This window comes from Ambystoma mexicanum, chromosome 1q (assembly GCF_040938575.1).
Source record: "Ambystoma mexicanum isolate Mex_15411 chromosome 1q, UKY_AmexF1_1, whole genome shotgun sequence".
Taxonomy (NCBI): Eukaryota; Metazoa; Chordata; class Amphibia; order Caudata; family Ambystomatidae; genus Ambystoma; species Ambystoma mexicanum.
The window spans coordinates 1,095,204,970-1,095,223,048 of NC_090922.1; the positions used below are offsets into that span (position 1 = coordinate 1,095,204,970).

General features: G+C 44.5%; 1 protein-coding gene across 3 annotated transcripts in view; it reads left to right on the top strand.

The window, feature by feature from the left end:
* BTBD8 (BTB domain containing 8) overlaps window positions 1-18,079 on the top strand; it is a 2,362,893-nt gene that overhangs the window by 69,516 nt on the left and 2,275,298 nt on the right. For all 3 annotated transcript variants that reach the window (XM_069641787.1, XM_069641786.1, XM_069641785.1), the window contains exon 2: window positions 16,304-16,501. In XM_069641787.1, the coding sequence (XP_069497888.1) occupies window positions 16,304-16,501 (198 nt within the window). The remainder of the gene's footprint in view (window positions 1-16,303; window positions 16,502-18,079) is intronic.

Below are 18,079 nucleotides of genomic sequence, written 5' to 3' on the forward strand. Positions count from 1 at the left end.
CAAGACTCAGGCAGTTGTTTGGTGCTCAACACTTCCCTGACTAGCACTATGAATACGGGACTAGGGACCAACATCAAGTTTTACGATTTGGTTGCTCAAACCGTTGGGGCCAGAAACCCGGGAGGCTGAGGATTTTTTTATCAGCTCTTCTATTCCCTCTTGTGTGATGTTCACTTCCCAAGTTACTCCCTCTGAGTAAGTAAGCTTGGGTCCCAAAACAGCCCATAGAGTTTTAAGAAATGCTCCCGCCATACATTTTCCTGTATAATGCCACTTTGTGGATTACTCTGCTCTGCCGCAGATTAACTAATCAGGGACCAAAGGTTTCTTGAATTGGTCTGACCCACTGCCCTTAGCATCAATCCGCCACCCTGCTGCATGCATAGATGTTTATTTGATCTAGACCAGTTTCTGTACCTATTTCTCAATGTTTTTACTTCTTTCAGGGACACATCCTCGTCCTCTTTCTTCGATTTTTACACCCGCAATGATTTCCTTAATTCTCTTTTCTTATCCCAAGTCCTATCATCAAAGCGACGTTTGTGCTTGCATATAGTTTGTATACCCACAGGAAATTTGTGACGCTTTTTGGGTTACAAAATGTGGCCAGGTCATGATCGCACATGGTCCTAGTAATGTTATTTGTGCTGTTTGGTCCCCCGGCAAGGAACTAGGCAGTAGCGTGGTATAACAAAGCCGAGTAAAAGATGATGGTTCGGGAGATTCAGGAGTCTGGGCAAACAAAAAACTTTCTCAAAGAAGACTCTCCACAGATGTGAAGTAAAGAGTTTTGAAGACTGTGGCAAATGTAACGAGCGGCACATTCTATCAGTCTGGTTCTGTAAATCTAAAGTGAGAGAAAGTGTTTGGCATTCTGACGGACTGTCATTGAGCTGAATTGTAAAACACTGCCTGGCCCTTTAACTCTACATCGATCACAGGCACAACAGGAGTTAAATACTGGCTTCTGAGCGGAAGTGGAAGTGAGAGAAAGTGTTGGTGCCCCTCAACAACAAGTTGAGCTCGCTTGCAATGCTGCCCTGCTCAATACCCCCAACCCTGATCCCCACCCAAGCAAGAACTGCATCGATCAGCATTTCAGGTGCTCCAGAGAAACCCCAGCAATACAAATGATTCTGCCAGGGATTGCGAGGTGAGTGCTGGCATCGCCACACCAATGACTGCACTACACTAAACTGTGGGGATGGGTTGGTCCAACCTGTAACACTGAATCTGTGTTCCGATCGTTCGGGAACTCATGGAAGCTTGGGAAATCACCACTGAAACTGGGAAGGAAACTCAGAAAGGGAGGGAGGGAGGGAGGGAGGGCTAAGCCGTATCTCCTGCCCTCTCGAGGTGGATGTTAGCGTTCAGTCCGGACCGAACATTTTGAGCATACTGCGGTGGCTCTTCCCCTGGACTACATTGAGCATGATCGGGAGGGCCCACTTTAGATAGCAGGAGCCCCTGAGCAATACCATTGCACTCCCCCCTCTCCTTGAATGGTCAGGGGGGGTGCTAACCTCTTGATCCCTCCCTGTTGGATCATGAAGGGGAGGGCAAGGGGGGGTGTGAACAACATGAGAACAAAAACAGGGGCGGCTGCAGGATGCGAGTGGTGGTTTGGCCAATGGCTCCTTCGAGGAGCGGGTGCCAGACTGTTCAGCCTCACCCACGGCTCAGACTTTTAGGAAAGCAAGGGATGAAGAGCACTCTGTTATCCCATATGGGTTAAATGCCAAATGGGCCCCCCACCCCAGGGAGACCTCACCGGAAGAGGAGTTGAACCGGGGCGGTGTTAGCGAGCCCAAAATGTTCCACTTCAAAGCTTCTGAAAATAGGAAGGCACAGGCGCTTCCTTTTACATTAGGCCGATCAGTGGCACTAGACTGCCGGCAAATGGAAAGATGTGCAACTAAAGACAGACAAATCTGGCAGCCTGCTGGTTTCAATCCTAGTAACTTGTTGTTAAATCAACTTCTTTTATAAGAAAGCTGCCCTGAGGCCAATTCTCAATGGCACACGGAAAAATCGGCAAGTGAGCCTAATAAGGTATATGATGGAGCATTTCTAGAAAGCATGGCAACTATGGAGGCGGAACAGTAGACTGTATCTCAGCCTGTGAGGCTCATTGATAAGCTATTTACATTTATGATAGAGGAAGTTCCTTTTTAGAAGGGGGTGGATGGCGGTGATTACACAGAACTGAATACCTTGGAAGAAACTGGCTTCCCCTTACCTGGCGTGCGAGTGGCTACAACCCTGCCAAATACTTGCCATGATCCGTGGAACTCTAACGAACAATCTCGGCAATGCCCCTCCGGTAGGGGAGATGTGAGTAGTGATTCATGTGATAGATTGAATGTGCGACAACCTAAGGAACGTAGTATGGAACAGCCCCGACAGCAAGGTGATAAGGGAATCCAGAGACCTGATACATCGAGGAAGAAATTACCAGGTCTGGATAGCAACATGATAGCAGCTCTATCCATCACCATGGCACCATTCATTAAATTATATGAATCAGTGAATTATCAACTAAAGGATAACATTATTGTACTCGCCATGTTGCATTCAAAGTTTATATTTATAGTAGTCTTTGTCACGGCCATGCAAGCAAATCTAGATGCACATTCAGCCCAAACTACTAATATTCTCCATTGAATACTGGATCCCATTATTCAAGCAAAGGATAAGCGCCGGATGGATAGATTGTCATTATCTACGGCACCCATGCAGGAGTTAATATGTATGGGGACAATGAAGGTAAAAAAAAAAATCTACCCCCTGATCAGCCGATAGAAGAGACCATGAATAACAGATGTGGGAAAAGGGGGTCTCAGGGAGTCTTGATTCCAGATAAGGAAGGTATAGGAATTGTGATCTTGGGCGCCCTTAGTGGGTCATCCTCCATTGAGCAAGGTGGTTCCCTGGGAGATGGTTTGGGGAGATCTGACTTGACCCTGAGAGTCCCGAATGTGGGCCTGCCACTACAACTATTGTCCCTGGGAATGAGAATATCTGTAATAGTAATAAGGAGGATGTTGAGGTTGAAATTGAACTCTCCTCGGTTGAGGAACTGGTGCCCCAGACAGTACAAGTACCTCCTGCTAAAGAGGCTAAGATACATGAACTATTCGTTAAAACAACATTGGAGACAAGGTGAGGAGGAGGTGACGTTGTGAGTTTCCACCCGCCTGCAGCTAAGAAGTTGTACTCAAGGAATCACCGAAAAGGTAGGGCACATTTAAACAAAAAAACAAAGAATATAAAAACAGCAGCAAAATCGAGATCAAATACCAGCAGATCCTTTGTGAAAAACTTGACGCTGCCGGGTATCCAAATAGGCAGTCGTAAAAATGGATTGCTAAACTCTGCAAGAGCCTCTTCAGTACAAAAGATTCCTCCCACAAGCTCAATTGCGGAGACTATTGTCAGATTTCCATTGAGTAGTTCTGACTCTAGTGTGGATTTAATAGACTTATCAACCTATTCCATATCGGATAGCGAGGAAAATGGGGAAGGTAACATTGGATCTAGGGCCATCACAGGCCTCATAAGTTGTCAAATAGTGAGAAAACCAACTAAGTCTCAAGATCCTGCTGAACGCCCACCTCCTCTAAAAATCCATGGTGACGTAACTGGGTGCATTATTGATCAGATCAATCAGGAACAATCCCGTGCCTCTGAGGGGGTAAATCCAACAGAGGGACAGTATGACCAAATTATACTATCCCTGTGAGACTGGCAAATACGCGTTTTGTATCATTTAAAAATCAAGATCGGGAAGGAGATTTGGAGGACCGGAAACAGACCATACCCTTTTTCAAAACATTGGAGAAACGTAGAAAGGCTCTCATGAAGAACGTTCCAAACGCCAAAGAAGTTGCCCAACCAAGGTATCTTAGGGCCAAAGATCCCAGAGTGACAGATTGACATGTCACAATTGAAAGCTTGTGAGATGTCGAGCCTGCATTTGGAAAGGCTGCTGGACATAAACAATGGCTTGATCCTGAATCTGGCAAATGTCCTGAGGCTGCTACACTACCCTAATTTAAAAACGATAACCACCTACGATTTAAAGACCATAGACTTCCCTGAAGAAGAGCGCTTTGACAGGGTAATCTTACATCTGTCTTCAAAACCCATTAAAGTCAAACTGATGGATGCTATGCCGGGCTTGTTGAAAAAGGAGTTTGACTCGAAACTGACGACAAGGGAAGAGGGGTTCTATGGCTAATCAAGACGGGCGATGGACAAACCCAGGAGGGGCAAAGAACATGAATATGGATCCTGACAGGAATCTGCTGCAAAATGGATAGGAGACCAAAAGGAAGTAAACCAATGGGATGGCGGTATAAAGATGGAAGAATGTTGTAGTGTATGTCTGAGTGCTGGTGATGTCACTGACTCTGGAATGCTGTGATGTCAGTGTAGTGTAGAATGCTGTGGTGGTGTGATTTGAACTGAGGTTCTAACAGACAGTTGGAGAGTGTAAACAGGCATGGAGGGACTTGGTGGTGTCTTCCTGGCAACTATCATACTAATAAACCTACAATTAACTTACCTGCTGGTCCGGGTGTTGGTTTATGGTACCACGTTATTTTACTGGTGACGAGGATGGGATCCTGTCGAGGAGGGGGCAGCAGTTAAGTCCAGGAACATCAACCTCCATGTATTCATGTCCCATGGGTAATGCCAGCTGTGTCAGCTCCGGATTCCCTGGTTGGAGAACTGTGTTCCAACAGGCTGGGTGGTGCTGAGGGCAAGTGTTTCAGAGTGCCCAGGAGCAAAGCTGAATGGCACACAGTTCCGTGTGCAGAGGAGGAGGGGTACTTTTGCAGTAGCTCAACGGCACACAGTTCGGTGTGCGAAGGAGGAGGGTGCCTTTGGGAAGGTGCCCCAGCAGTGAAAGCCTAAGCAGGCCGGTGGTGCTTAATGAACGGCTGCTCCTGCCAGAGTTGAGCGGTGTTGGTCTTCCTTGTCCTGAGTTTGGTCGGCTGCTGGGTGGAGTCAGGCGAATCAGGAGGCACACGGCAGGCGTTGGTGGCCGTGTGTGTTGGGGCGATGTACAACAGGGAGCCCTGTGTCAAAGTTGGGTTCCTGTCGGTGGCAGAGGAAGAGGGCGCTGGCGTAAGGACCGCGCAGCCTATGGACTCCAGAGGGATTGCCGTAGGATGTGTGGTCGCGGTGATGTGAGCCCCATGGAGCAGAGTATGGAAATGATGACGTGGGCGGGTCATCAGTTGGCGCTCCAGCGTGTGTGCCTGAGAGGTGAGGAGGATTCGGAGCGTGCTGCATATGAGGCGCGCAGTGGACGGTGTGACATTAGGATTGGTTTCCGGGTAAGGGGTCGCGCAAGTCTGGGCTGCGTAGCAACATTGGTGCCGGAAGGCAGTCGCATCGGGCTAGACCCAATAGAAGTTGTTGCGGACAGCTGCAGTCCTGAAATGTCACCGAGCAGAAATGTGGATTTTCATCTGGGGCTCACAACAAGGAGCGCATTAAGGACAGTGCAGTCTGTTGGATTGGTATCTTACCTGTATGCCTGGTCATCCTTTGGTGCTGCAGAATGAGGTTTGGAACCGTTGAGGGGTCGAGGTTTGCTTTCTGTCAGCGGCGCCACAGGAAGAGGACTGTTTGTATCCTTGCAGAGAATTAGTGAGCTGATTGCGTAAGGCCTGTCTGTGTGCTGTCTTGTCTTTGTGTTGCGGCTTACTTGTGATATACTCCGGAGTATTTAGCGTCAAGGGCCGGTATGGGTACTTGTGTTTGTGTTGTGGCCCTAGTGTATTTGGAATTGAAATTTGAAATATGAATTGTACTTTTGAGTAACCTGTTTTTCTTGCAGGTGGGCTGAAACTGTGGGTACTTGGACTCGTGGGCGGCGGGTTCTAGTTATATTGTTTTGTGATGACATGTTTTATTTTGCAGGTGGGGCCGAATTGGTCTTCTGACCTGGACTCGCGGGTGGGTTGGACTGGTGGGTTGTTAGTCTATTTCTGTATTGTTGCGCAGTGGAGGTTCTAACATTTTTATCACGTGCAACCACCTTCTGAAAAGGAGAACTGAAATTTTCGTTGTTCAGTGAAGTTGTTTCAGTGACATTGTACATGTTCCTGTTAGCCAAGTTGTCACATTTGTTCACATGCTGCGACAAAGTTATTGAAACGATTTTGTATTTTGTTCTCCGTTTTCTGTGCGATGGCTGTGGCATGTGTGTCAAGGCATTTCCCTTGGGGGGTAGTTGTTTTTGGGGCAAGGTGGTCCCATATTGTATTGTGGTGTGTTGCGAATTGTGGGTGTTCCGTAATTTGATGTGTTGTGGAATGGGTGTCCCATAGAATATGGATTCCGTTAGGGTTTCCGCAATTTTGGGTGTCTGATATAGTGGTTATGGTAGCCTAGTTGAGTCTAGGGGTCCTGGGTGTGGGTGATGTACTGCGTTGGCGCAGTTTGGCATGGACTAAGGGTCCCAAGTAGTGAGTGAAGGTGTTGCTGCAATGGCAGCCTGGCAAGAACTAGGGGTCCCGGAGTTTAGTGGTGGTGTACTGCAGTGTTACTGTGGGGTAGTTCTGGCAGGGACTAGTGGTCCTGGGCATGTGGTGATGTACTGCGGTTGGAGCAGTTGGCAGGGACCAGGGGCCTCGTTGGTGTTGTGGTTCAAGGCGTATGTTTGGCGCTGTTGAGGTTGACCGTGGTTTTCGGTTGGTGTTCGGGTGTGTGTGTGTTTTCTGTATGAGAGCTAGTGTGGACCGATGTGCTTGTTGTTGCTCTCTGTTGAGCTGGGATAGTGCCTGGGGGTGGCAGCCCTGGTGTTCTGGGGTGCAGACCAGGGTGGAAGGATGTTGGTGCACTGAGCGGTTTGATGGTTAGTGTAATTGTACTTTTGTGGAACGCTGGGGCGTGGCAGGCTCTAGGTTTCAAGGGGCAGCTTGGAACAGGTGGAGTGTGTGTTTTCTTAAATTTTTGTTCCTCATGTGTTTTCCAGTTCAGGTTGTGGGGAGGTGTTAGCCCTTATTCTACTTCAGTGGGTTCCTCATGGTTGGTGGTCTTGTGGGGACGGAGTGGAGTTGAATGTATTCTTTGGCACGGTTAGGCTGCAGGTTTATTTTTACCATTTTATCTTTGGCATGGTTAGGGTGCAGATTCTAGGGGTGCCACGTAGGTTATGGTTGCCACGTAGGTTATGGTTGCGCAGTGTGGTTTAGGGTGTTTGGCATCCTGTCTTTAGATGGTTGCGGTATTTGTTTTGGGGTGATGAGCGATGCTCCAGGTGGACAGTGTCCTAAAGGAATGTGAGTGGTGTGTGTGCCCATTTGTGTTGGTGCAATTACTTGCTGGCCACACGTACTTGTGGGGGGTTTTGTTCTAAGGAAGGAAGAGTGTTGTAAGATCCTTTTTCTGGTGTTGTAATATCCTTCTTGTTTTCAGTTATGTAAGGAGGGAAAAGTGTTGTAGTGCATGTCTGAGTGCTGGTGATGTCACTGATTCTGGAATGCTGTGATGTAAGTGTAGTGTAGAGTGCTGTGGTGTTGTGATTTGAACTGAGGTTCTAACAGACAGTTGGAAGAGTGTAAGCTGGCATAGAGGGACGTGCCTGTGTCTTCCTGGCAACTATCATACTAATAAACCTACAATTAACTTACCTGCTGGTCTTGGTGTTGGTTTATGGTACCACGTTATTTCAGAGAGCCAGTCTGAGCTCAATAACCATGGAAAACAACAGGCTTCGGTCACCAATTGTAAAATCAGTTCCTCGCAAAGAAGATAATTGGAGTTGGCTGGCTGGTGCATTGGCAAGGAACTCCAGAAGAGCATAACAGCCCACTACAGAATGGAAAGGTCTAGCCATTGGATGCTGGAATATGCAAGGCTTTAAACATCTGCTTAATCAGGGGAACACTGACGTAGATGGTCTTGATATTATTTGCCTCCAAGAGACCTGGATGAGGAGGGCGCCAGTACTTGAAGGCTTCACTGTGAATTTCAATCCAGCAATGAAAGGGTTGAAAGGGAGGCCAGGGACAGGTCTGCTTGTGGCGGTGAAACATGATGCCCACTTAGATGTTTCGTGCTGTAAATATCAATTCCCACATTCAAATGATTACAATAGCGATGAGCAGAGGAAATCCTACCTCCCCACCCCAACATTTTCTATTCTTTTCAACCTATATTGGAATGAGAAAGCTATTCGGTGTGCCCATTTACATGAAGTAATAATGATGGATATGGTGGATAGGATACTAGAAACTGGACCAAATCCCTTTATTGTAGTCTATAGGGGCTTGAACACACATTTCTTTTAATAACCAGCAGTGTTTAATAGATGGTGCATTCTCTTCAGCCTCAGAAGCAGAACTTAGAGGCTTGCGATGGCGAGTGGATCTCCTACTGAGAAACATTCACATGCTCAATGGTAACATCAAGGGAGATATTCCCCCTGGAGCCACCTCGGGTAGAAACTTTGAGGAGAATATTCTGGACTATTGTTTTGTGTCGGGAAACATCCTGGGATATTTGCAACACCTACTGGTTACATCCACAAACCTGAGTGACCATTATTTACTGAAATTAATTTGGTCCGTCTGGTCTGCCTAAACTGCAACTTACTATTCCTTGCCCCTGATGGCAAACTCTGCCTGTAAAAGACTTATGGTTAAATTCATGTGGGACTTTGTTGAGAACAAAAAGGACTACTCTGGTCGAACTTTCAAACCTGTTCACTGTTTTGATAACCGTAGTAGCCTTTAAGAAAGAACAATTAAGGAGGAATTTGAGACAACAAGCAACAGAAGAATCAGTTGTGTGCGGTAAAAAGCTCCAACAGTCTTACTGAAATTGGGTCCGAGTACATAAACAAATGCTTACGCAATGTGATGCTGAAATGCTGCTAAAGAGCATTGAGGCAAAGAACACCTTGCAAATCTGGTTATGGATGAATGGTGTAAACCACCTGCAAGAGGCTCGGTCTTTCAACACCGTGTCAGCCAAAGGCTGGGAGGATAACTTTAGGGCCTTGTTTCATCCTAATGATCAACCTGCAGCGGGACCAAGACCTATAATGTCTGGAGATGGCTGTTTGAAAAATTATGAGAAGAGATCCTTTGTTTTATCAGAAAAGCCAGAAACTCTAGGGCACCTGGCCCTGACGGGAAGACTAATGTCATGCTGAAGAAGGGCATCCTTTTTGTGGGCTCTTTTTGAATATATTAAGAAGGTTAGGAGAGTACCAACATCCTTGGAAACCTAGATTATAGTTCCCATTTTCAAAAAGGGGGACAGGTCCATCGCGTCTGACTATAGGCCGATTGCCCTGCTGGATGTGGCAGGAAAGCTCTTCCCATCCCTTTTTATATTACAAGGTTTAACAAACTGGAGCACGGAAATGGGAAAGTATGATATTAGGCAGTCAGGTTTTGTGAAGGGAGTGGGCACAGTGTTAAATGTATTTTTGATAAACATCTTGAAAAGACGAGTTAAGAGGAGAATAGTGGCAGAATACCATCTAGCCTTTATTGATCTCGCCCATGCCTTTGATACCATCGACCGTAATAAAGTTTGGGCGAAGATGGAGAATTGGAGTTGTCCCACTGATATCCTGGAATGTATTAAAGACCTCTATTCCAGAACGTCATTACAAGTAAAATTGGATGGCAAGGGTGTACTCTCCAACTCAATTCCTACAATGAAAGGCCTGAAGCAAGGTTGCACCTTGGCACCTGCTCTCTTTAACCTGTTCATTTCGGATATTGAAAATGAACAGACAAGCATAAGAAGCTTCCCGCCTAAATTGGCTGGCTGCCATCTTGATAGGCTTCTTTATGCGGACGATCTAGTCCTTATTGATCAGACTCCAGTGCTGCAAAGACAGTTGGATGCTCTACAAGTATATGAAAGTGTTCTTGTTTTCTAAATGGTGAAAAGCTTACCCGGGTAAGCGCTATGACCGACTTGGGAATGTGCGTTAACAGCAGCATGGTGGATGACCCTAGACTGGCAATTTTAGGGAGCAAAACAAAGACCCTGGCATCTCAAGCCAGGATTATCAAAGGAAAATATTGTAATTTCACCTTAAAGCCCCTAATCCAATTTGACAAAATGAAGGTTGTTCCTATCATTACCTTTGGTGCAGAGGCATCCTTTGATCTTCCGGCTCATACCTGGTCTCGTCTGGATGGTTTATTCTGGAAAAAGGTGCTGAATTTGCCACAGGGAATGCCAATCCAAGCAGTTATTGTGGAATTAGGCCTAAATTCCCTCTACGCTATGGTGGTGTGGAATTCTTTGGCTCTTTTCCAGAAATGTATAATGCAATCACCCCCCCCCGCCCTCCCGAGAGGTTTTGAGCTGGTACAAAAGGCCATCTGTGAATTATATGAGGATGTACTGAGAAAATGGGCAGATATCTGTAAGGAGATTTTAAGGAGCCTGGAAGCCTCTGCTGATCTACTTATAACCAATCCTTGCAAAGTAAAGAAGCAGCTATGGGAGAGTGATTGGATTCAAACATTAGCAGAGAGATCAACATGTTGGGTATATGGAATACCCTCGTTGGAAGTTCGGTCCCTCAATTCCTTGCCAAAATACTTGATTAGATTACCGAGTAGTTATCTTCGCAATCAATTTCTGCGATTTTGCTTAAATGCTCTACCAACTAGGGAAATCACGAGCAGATGGGGCCGCAAAGAAAGTGGAAAGACGGATCGGATCATACATGTAGACTGCAAGGCATACATTCGTTTTCAAAAATTGATTAGCAGAGTTTGCTAATTGAAATGTTTTTCATTAGCAAACACAGCCATTTAATTAGCAATTTTGTACTAATTTGTTAATGTCACTGAATGTTATTTGTACCTAAGACATGAAATTAGCAACAATTTAGCAGTTTTGCTTTCAACTGAAATAAGACATTAGTGAGGAGTCAGGCCTTGCAAATTCTTTACTATTCAGCTAGACCTGCATGTCAGGTTCCTTAGTTAACCTATTCATCCTAAGAGAAATGCACTCGACCCATAGCAACGGAGGACAACAAATGTATAATGTGATTTCTGTAAAATGGTGCACGTCACTACAAACCCACTTTATGTTTGGTACACTGCTGCCACCCAGAGTCCAGCTATGCACAGTGAAACTTTTATTTGTCATTTACTGCAAACAAAGTAGATGTTAAATACAAGTTTCAAACATCTCTTGTAAATGCTACTCACCCTTCATAAAATCTGCTCGACTGAATGGGCGAAATTACTTTGAGCCATAGATGCATGAATGGACACAAATAAATGGATTTGATAAAAAAAGGCTCTGAAAACAGTTTGTGCAGCTGTCTCCTGTAGGTGGTAATATATATTATAATCATAAAACAAAGGAAGCTCTAGAGGCTAGGCTAACTACAGTGTTTGGTATTGCAGTAGATCTACAGACTGGATAGATCTATTGATTGCTACTTTGTGCAAGCATTTAGTTCGCTTTGTGTATTTATTATGTAAGAGGAAAGAAAGAGATTAAGCAGAGGGGGTTGCGTAGCAGGCAGAGAACTGGCTAAACTAGGTGGAATAGTGTAGTTAATGGTTCTCGCACTTTGTGTCTCTGGATTAAAGCAACAGGGTGATGATATAAAATGTCAAGGAGTATGGGTTCGATCATGGGTTGAGCACAAGTTGCAAGATGTATGCAACCTGCAGGTCACATAACTAGGTTTGCCATCAAAAGCATGTGATCATGTGATAATGTACTTTTTCAAACGTTCACTAGTCAACCTGATGCATCTTCCCCAACAAAATCAAATATAGTTGACACTCTGAAATTCAGATAGACTGACCTAAACTTTGCTGTAAAGCATGAATCGTTGCAAGGTTTTACAGTCTTAATACTGTAATTATGTATTATTTAACCAGTTACATTTTAGGAATGGAATTGAATGACTGTCTTTTTAAAAGATATAAAGTTGACACATACTTGTCTTTGCCAGACAGGATATGAAAAGCTTAATTAAAAAATCATCTCAATTACTTCTGGTTTGCAATAATTAGAAAAACAAAATCTTGCACTCCTACACATGCATTTGGCACGTTAGAGTGGATGGAGGATAAGATTACTACTTTACTTTCCCTCCACTAGCACTTGAAGTGAATAGAGAAAAGAGGGTGAATAGAGCACCAACGGCAAGAGAGGAATGCAGGTCTAGCTGTGCTTTCATTGAAGAGGGCAACTTAAATAGCTTACTTTGCTACGCAAGTGTTCATTGATTAGCAAAACTTCAGAATTGCATAGCAAATTGCTATGCGACACTGCTTATTTTATGCCTTGAGACTGTGTGCTTCGGCCCAGGCAATTGAAACTTTGCAGCACCTGGTCCTCGTTTGCCCTGCTCTAACGGAACTGAGGACGAAATGGCTGGCCTCTTACATTCTTGCCTTCCCATCTTTGACCACTGATCAATGGTGGGACCGATTAGTTTTGGGGGCGAGCCTATCTATAATCTTAGCCCTTTTGAACAACACAAGAGAAATGATTATCCGTTTGGAACAAATGTAATAATTAGATATGCGGAATGCTTTGATTTGTGACAATTTTAATAGAGGACCTCCAAAGAAGTTGAATTGGATTTAAACCTAATGTGGCTGGCAGTGATTTTTATGGAGGAATAAGTGGAAAAGGAGGGAGTGGTTGTGGGGGGAGGGAGGTTTGGAGGTAGAGATGATTTATTTATTTATTCGTTTTCTTTTTCCCATGCACTTTCCCTTCCACTCTTTCCCATGAGGATTCCTGTATGTTGCTGTACTTCACTTCTCAGTGATTCAAAGACTTTCAATAGGGATGTTAGTGCAAAGTTTAAGGCAGACAGTGTGGGGGTAGTAATTTACATCACCAGAAGGTCCATTGTGGAAAGGCTGGAGCGGGAGACAGGAGACACCCAACCGAATGAGAAGACTGGCAGCCTAGCCTCTGGCAGCCGCTGCAGTCCCCCGAATGATGGGAGGAGGCCTAGAGGTCACAGGGAGCCGCTGCAGAGCCACCATAGTCCCTGGGAGGATCAGGAGACGTCAGAGAGGGGAATTGAAGCCTGTACGCGACCGCAAGACACAGGTAAGCACCCAGAAGAGAGTGGGTAGACTGAGACAGTCATGGGGACCCCCAAAAGAGAGAGAAACCTTTGCCAAACAGGTCGGGACCCAAAGGGATGAATATAAAACAAGTTTGGGAACCACAAGATAGAGAAGCCTATAGCAAAGAGGTCTGGGACCCGAAGGAAGGAGAGAAAACATCCCATACAAAAAGGGGTCTGGGACCCGAGATGACGAAAGAAACTAATAAGGATGGTCTGGGACCCAGCAAGGGGGAATGCCTGGCAGGATAGTGAACCAGGTGTAACTCCTAAGGAACTGAGAAGGGTCTGGGACCCACAGCCAATAATGCATTGCCTCTGGAATCATCATCATATCCCAGTACCTGGCTGGATAGTGAAGCGGGTAAATAGTGAACACTGGCCCCAGCCAAGAGAAAGAAGTTATTCTCTTGGCATCCTGAAGAGCTTGAGAAAGGCCAAGGGGAGGGAGACATACCCCTTGGTCTTGATGAACATTGATGATAGAACCAAGAGGAGGGAAGTGCCCTCTTGGGTGAGGCATGGTATCAACTTTCCCTTGTCATAATGAACCCTACCCTCCTCCTGTCTTCATAGGTTTTTGTCAGTCTTTACCTCCTGCTTGCACACAAAATGTGCCACAACCATTTCACTTTAAGACTGGGACGACGAGGAGGAGGCAACTGGGAGTTATGCACACTTCCATTCATTCACACCACTTTGGTACTGAGACGAGGAAGAGAACTGTAGAGGAGTACCATTGCAATAGCTAGGCATGTCCAGCCAATAGACATAACTATGGTCAGCGAACTAAAGTAAAGGAATTGTACCTGCAACCATTTAACAGGTGACCGGTGCATAAAAAGAGAGACCACCAGGCAAACAGGAAGAGAACCGCGTCTGGAGAGACAGACGTGGAAAATCTGGAGAGGGGTCAGTGGGAATGATGCCATGTGCAGCATAAGGGTGAAAGTGAAGCCTGGGACCGAGCTGGACCATGCAAGGGTTGCGACACCTGCAGTTCCCCTTACTGTGGGATACAGAGATCTCCCGATCGCTGCAGGCCGCTGCAGCAAGGCTGAACGGCAAGCACTGCTCGCTGGGTCTCCCGAGAAGCACAAGCGGAGCAAGCAAAAGACGGAAAGGAGAGAGAAGACGCCTGGAGTAGCAGCCGCATACGGGTGAGTGTAGGAAAGGGAACACTCGTACTGGGGCGCTCCAGGGGCTGGAAGCAGGCATATGTAAATACTGAATGAACTGAAAACTGACAGTTGGTTTTGGAGACTAAACTAAGGGTTCTTGAATAACGAACAAGCTGCAAAGTGTTAACTCTACTTTTATGAGTGCAACAAGTACTATTAAATACAGAACTAAAGGAAAGATATGATGAGCAAAGTGAAAAGCAAGTGATGAGCACTTATGAATAGTGTGAAAGCAAGGTGGTGGTGAAGGATGAACATCACAGAGTGAGTTGTGTGAAAACGCGTTGTGGCAAAGACAAGAGACTGCCATGGAGAATCATAAATGAGTGTTAACCAATGGCACAGGTTCAGGGAGAGAAAACCTGTGTTGGCAAGAAAGCCAGAAGAATACAGAAGTGTCACAAAGTGCCAAGGGTTAGGTAGACTGTGTGGTCTGACAACTGCACCTAGACTGTGTGACCTCTGCTTGGAAAGAACCAAGGAAAACCAAGATAAAGAAACTGTATTTTAATAACACATTGCTAAAGTGAATGAGAAAGAGAACAATATTTGTGAACAATTGAAAAGCCTGAAAGGATTGTGGTTTGGAAACTGGAAGAGTCAACTTCTTGGGCAAGGCAACCCTGAGCCCTATTGGGTCTGTTTTGAACTTGGGGAAGGGGACGCTGGAAAGTAAGTGAGGATCTGGAAGAAGCTTACAACTTTATTTGGAATACTGTTTCTTTTGTTGCTGACATCCCTACACATTGTATATCTTTAGTTGTGAGGGCAAGTATCGGTTTTGGAAACAGACAGACTTTTGAGTTGCACTTATTGACACAGACTATCCTTAGTTTCTTTAGGTAGGGAAATCCCTAAATGGGATAGCATAGGGAAAGTTGCCTTACTCCATCCTGACATTTAAGGAAAATAAACAATTTTATTTAGAAAATTGAATCTGTGGTCTGTGTCTCACTTCATGATGCCTTCACATACTTTTAATTTACATTCCTGGAGGAGAACAATTTGGTTTGATTAGCCCAGAACTGAGCTTTGGATTGTTGTCCAGAAGAAGGGAGCCCTTCTTCTCTAACAAGAAAACCACTCTTCTTTCTTAGTTCAGTTTATAGTGTAAGGGATGAGAATTGGGCTTTTGACACAGGACTCTTTGGTTTAGACTGACATCCTGACAATTTCTTTAGTGTTAGTTGATGCTGGGGAAACCCCTCTTAGAACTAGGGTCAGATAGGGTTTTTTTATTTTATTTGCTCACTAATATTAGTATATAACCAAAACCATGCCACCTGTGTGTCGGTCTCCTACTTCTTCACCCTTACACAATGCACGTAACATAAAACAGACAAGGCCAATTGGCTTTGCCAAATCTTGTTTGCATAATGATGTGAACATAGCACTTTTCCACAATTTTAGAAAAAGAACTAAAGTATTCATAATGTGGGGCCAAAGGGGTCCTATCCTAACATAGTACAACATTGTAAATTAGATTTGGCTCAGGATATTTGTTTTTTTGCTGGGTTTGCAGAACATTCGCCAATGTAAAATGTTTGTTTATAGACGGGAAACCATACATTATTTTAATCTTAACAATGAACCTGTTAAGAGATATGCTGTCCCCAAACGATGAGACATGTTTAACTCTTAGAATTTCTATGTGCAGCAGCTACGGGAATGGGAAGTTTATAAGCCTTGTGACCATCTTCCAGTAATTGTCAGTGTCCTTTGTATAGCCATTGGGCTTATAGGAAACATGAGCTTAGACTTTTTGTATATTTTAATTTTGAATCGTGTTTAAGACAACATATCATACCATGCATATTGTTTTTGCCTCCATAACATTTTGAATTGAGATGAACCAATTAACTGAGTACCAGATTAACTACAAATGTGTGGTCATTCTTGTTTAATGTAATTATAGTCACATTTTGCAAAAGATGCCAACTATTGTATTGCCATATTTGCTACACTGAATTAATAGTTTTATTTTGTTACCTTAAATGTTGCTTTCTTTCCACAGGCTTTTAAAAGAAGAAACATTAGCTGATGTCGTCTTTTTGGTTGGTCACGCAACATTCAGAGCGCACAGGGCAATTTTGCAAGCCAGAGTTCCAAATTTCTACTTGTTCATTATTGGGAAGGACTTAAACACTTCAACGCAACTTGAAAGCTTTAATGTGCTGAACTGTGAACCATCAGATTTTAGGACTTTCCTTCAGTAAGTCTTTTTTTCATGGTTTTTCAGTAGCCTCTCTATTTAATTTAACTGATAAAGTATTGATCATAAAAAAAGATGATCTGTTTCTTATATTTTGCTTTATGCCAAACTGCAGCCTCTAAGCTCAGTGCCTGGACTGGGTACTGAAGCTGTACTGCTCAGTGTAGTCTTGTTTACAAGAGCATCCTCTGAACTATCTTTCTCGTTAAACTATGCGCCAATAAAGATCAAGCAAAAAGGTTGAATATAATTAACTATTTATTTGTCTCAAAATTAAGTTCAAGGGAAAGATCCTCACCAGTGTTTTTTGGCCGACAATATATGCTGTTGCTTAAAGTCCACAAATACATGTTGCACTACTTGAGTGTGGCTCCTCATGAGGAAATCTAAATGGGTATAAAAGAAAACCGAAAATGCATTTTCATAAAATAACCCTTTACATTATTTCATCTTTTATTACCTCCGTTGAGCCATATGACCAACATCTTACGCTATACTTTCCACATTTCATGCAAAAAGCAACATTTAAAAACAGAGCAGCAAATCATACCCAAAGCAGCCTCTTGGGTAACCACCCACACCTTCTTCAAGGGGGATATAAGTACAGTTATATGGACTTTCACATCAGGGGGCAAGACAAAATGTAATACATTGTCATCATGTCACAGGTACCAAATGTGAATTTCTCAGAGCACCTGTCCTGGCATCCGCACCTTCTATATTAGGCAGATGTCACTGCCAACATTTCATTAGTATTTGCTGTAACTGCGAGGCTGGAAGTTGTACGAGATCCATGATCACAAGCAACTTTTATTTTTGCTGAGGCATAATATTCACCCAATTTCTTTAGCTCAGTCATCTAGTTAATTCTCTTGAAAAGCACACTAAACAGCCGGCCCCGACCATCAGCATGCCTTTGGTGAGGGGAAACACCCAATTTCAAATCGTTACTGGGACATACTGTGGCATAGTCTTTACTAGAAAGTCAGATACCAGTGGATTACAGTAAATGGATTCCTGAGGTAAAAAGCAGTGCAATATACCAAATATTGTTTAGTTTTTAGAGCCAAAATGCCATCAAAGAACGTATTTGTCTATAATATTTTGATGGGGATTAGCCCAATCCCAGCCACAAGTGGCATAGATCAGTGTTGGTTGTGCGACCTCCAATATCTTCTGCAAGGCCTAAGATATGAATTCCATCAATTAAAACCCTATGATCTCCCATTTATTGGTCATTAGAGTATATGACAGGGCCAGGAACCTGACCTTCTCAAGAGGGGCTCATCATTGGGTGGGAGGCCTGCCAGAGCCAGCCCTGCCCCAGAGTCGGGGTGAGGGGATTGGGACGTCCCCAGTCTCTATCCGTTCTACCTGTGCCTGCATGACAGAAATGAATACCACCATTCTTGTGCCATTTCTTTTTCTTGCACAATGCGAACTACATAACCCTGGCGATGGAGGAGCGAGCGTGCAACCCAACAGGGAGAGAGGCAGAGAGTAACTACGTGCCATTCCACCATGCCTACTGAGCCACAGCCGCACCCTGCAGGTGCTTACCTGGAGGATGTATCACCA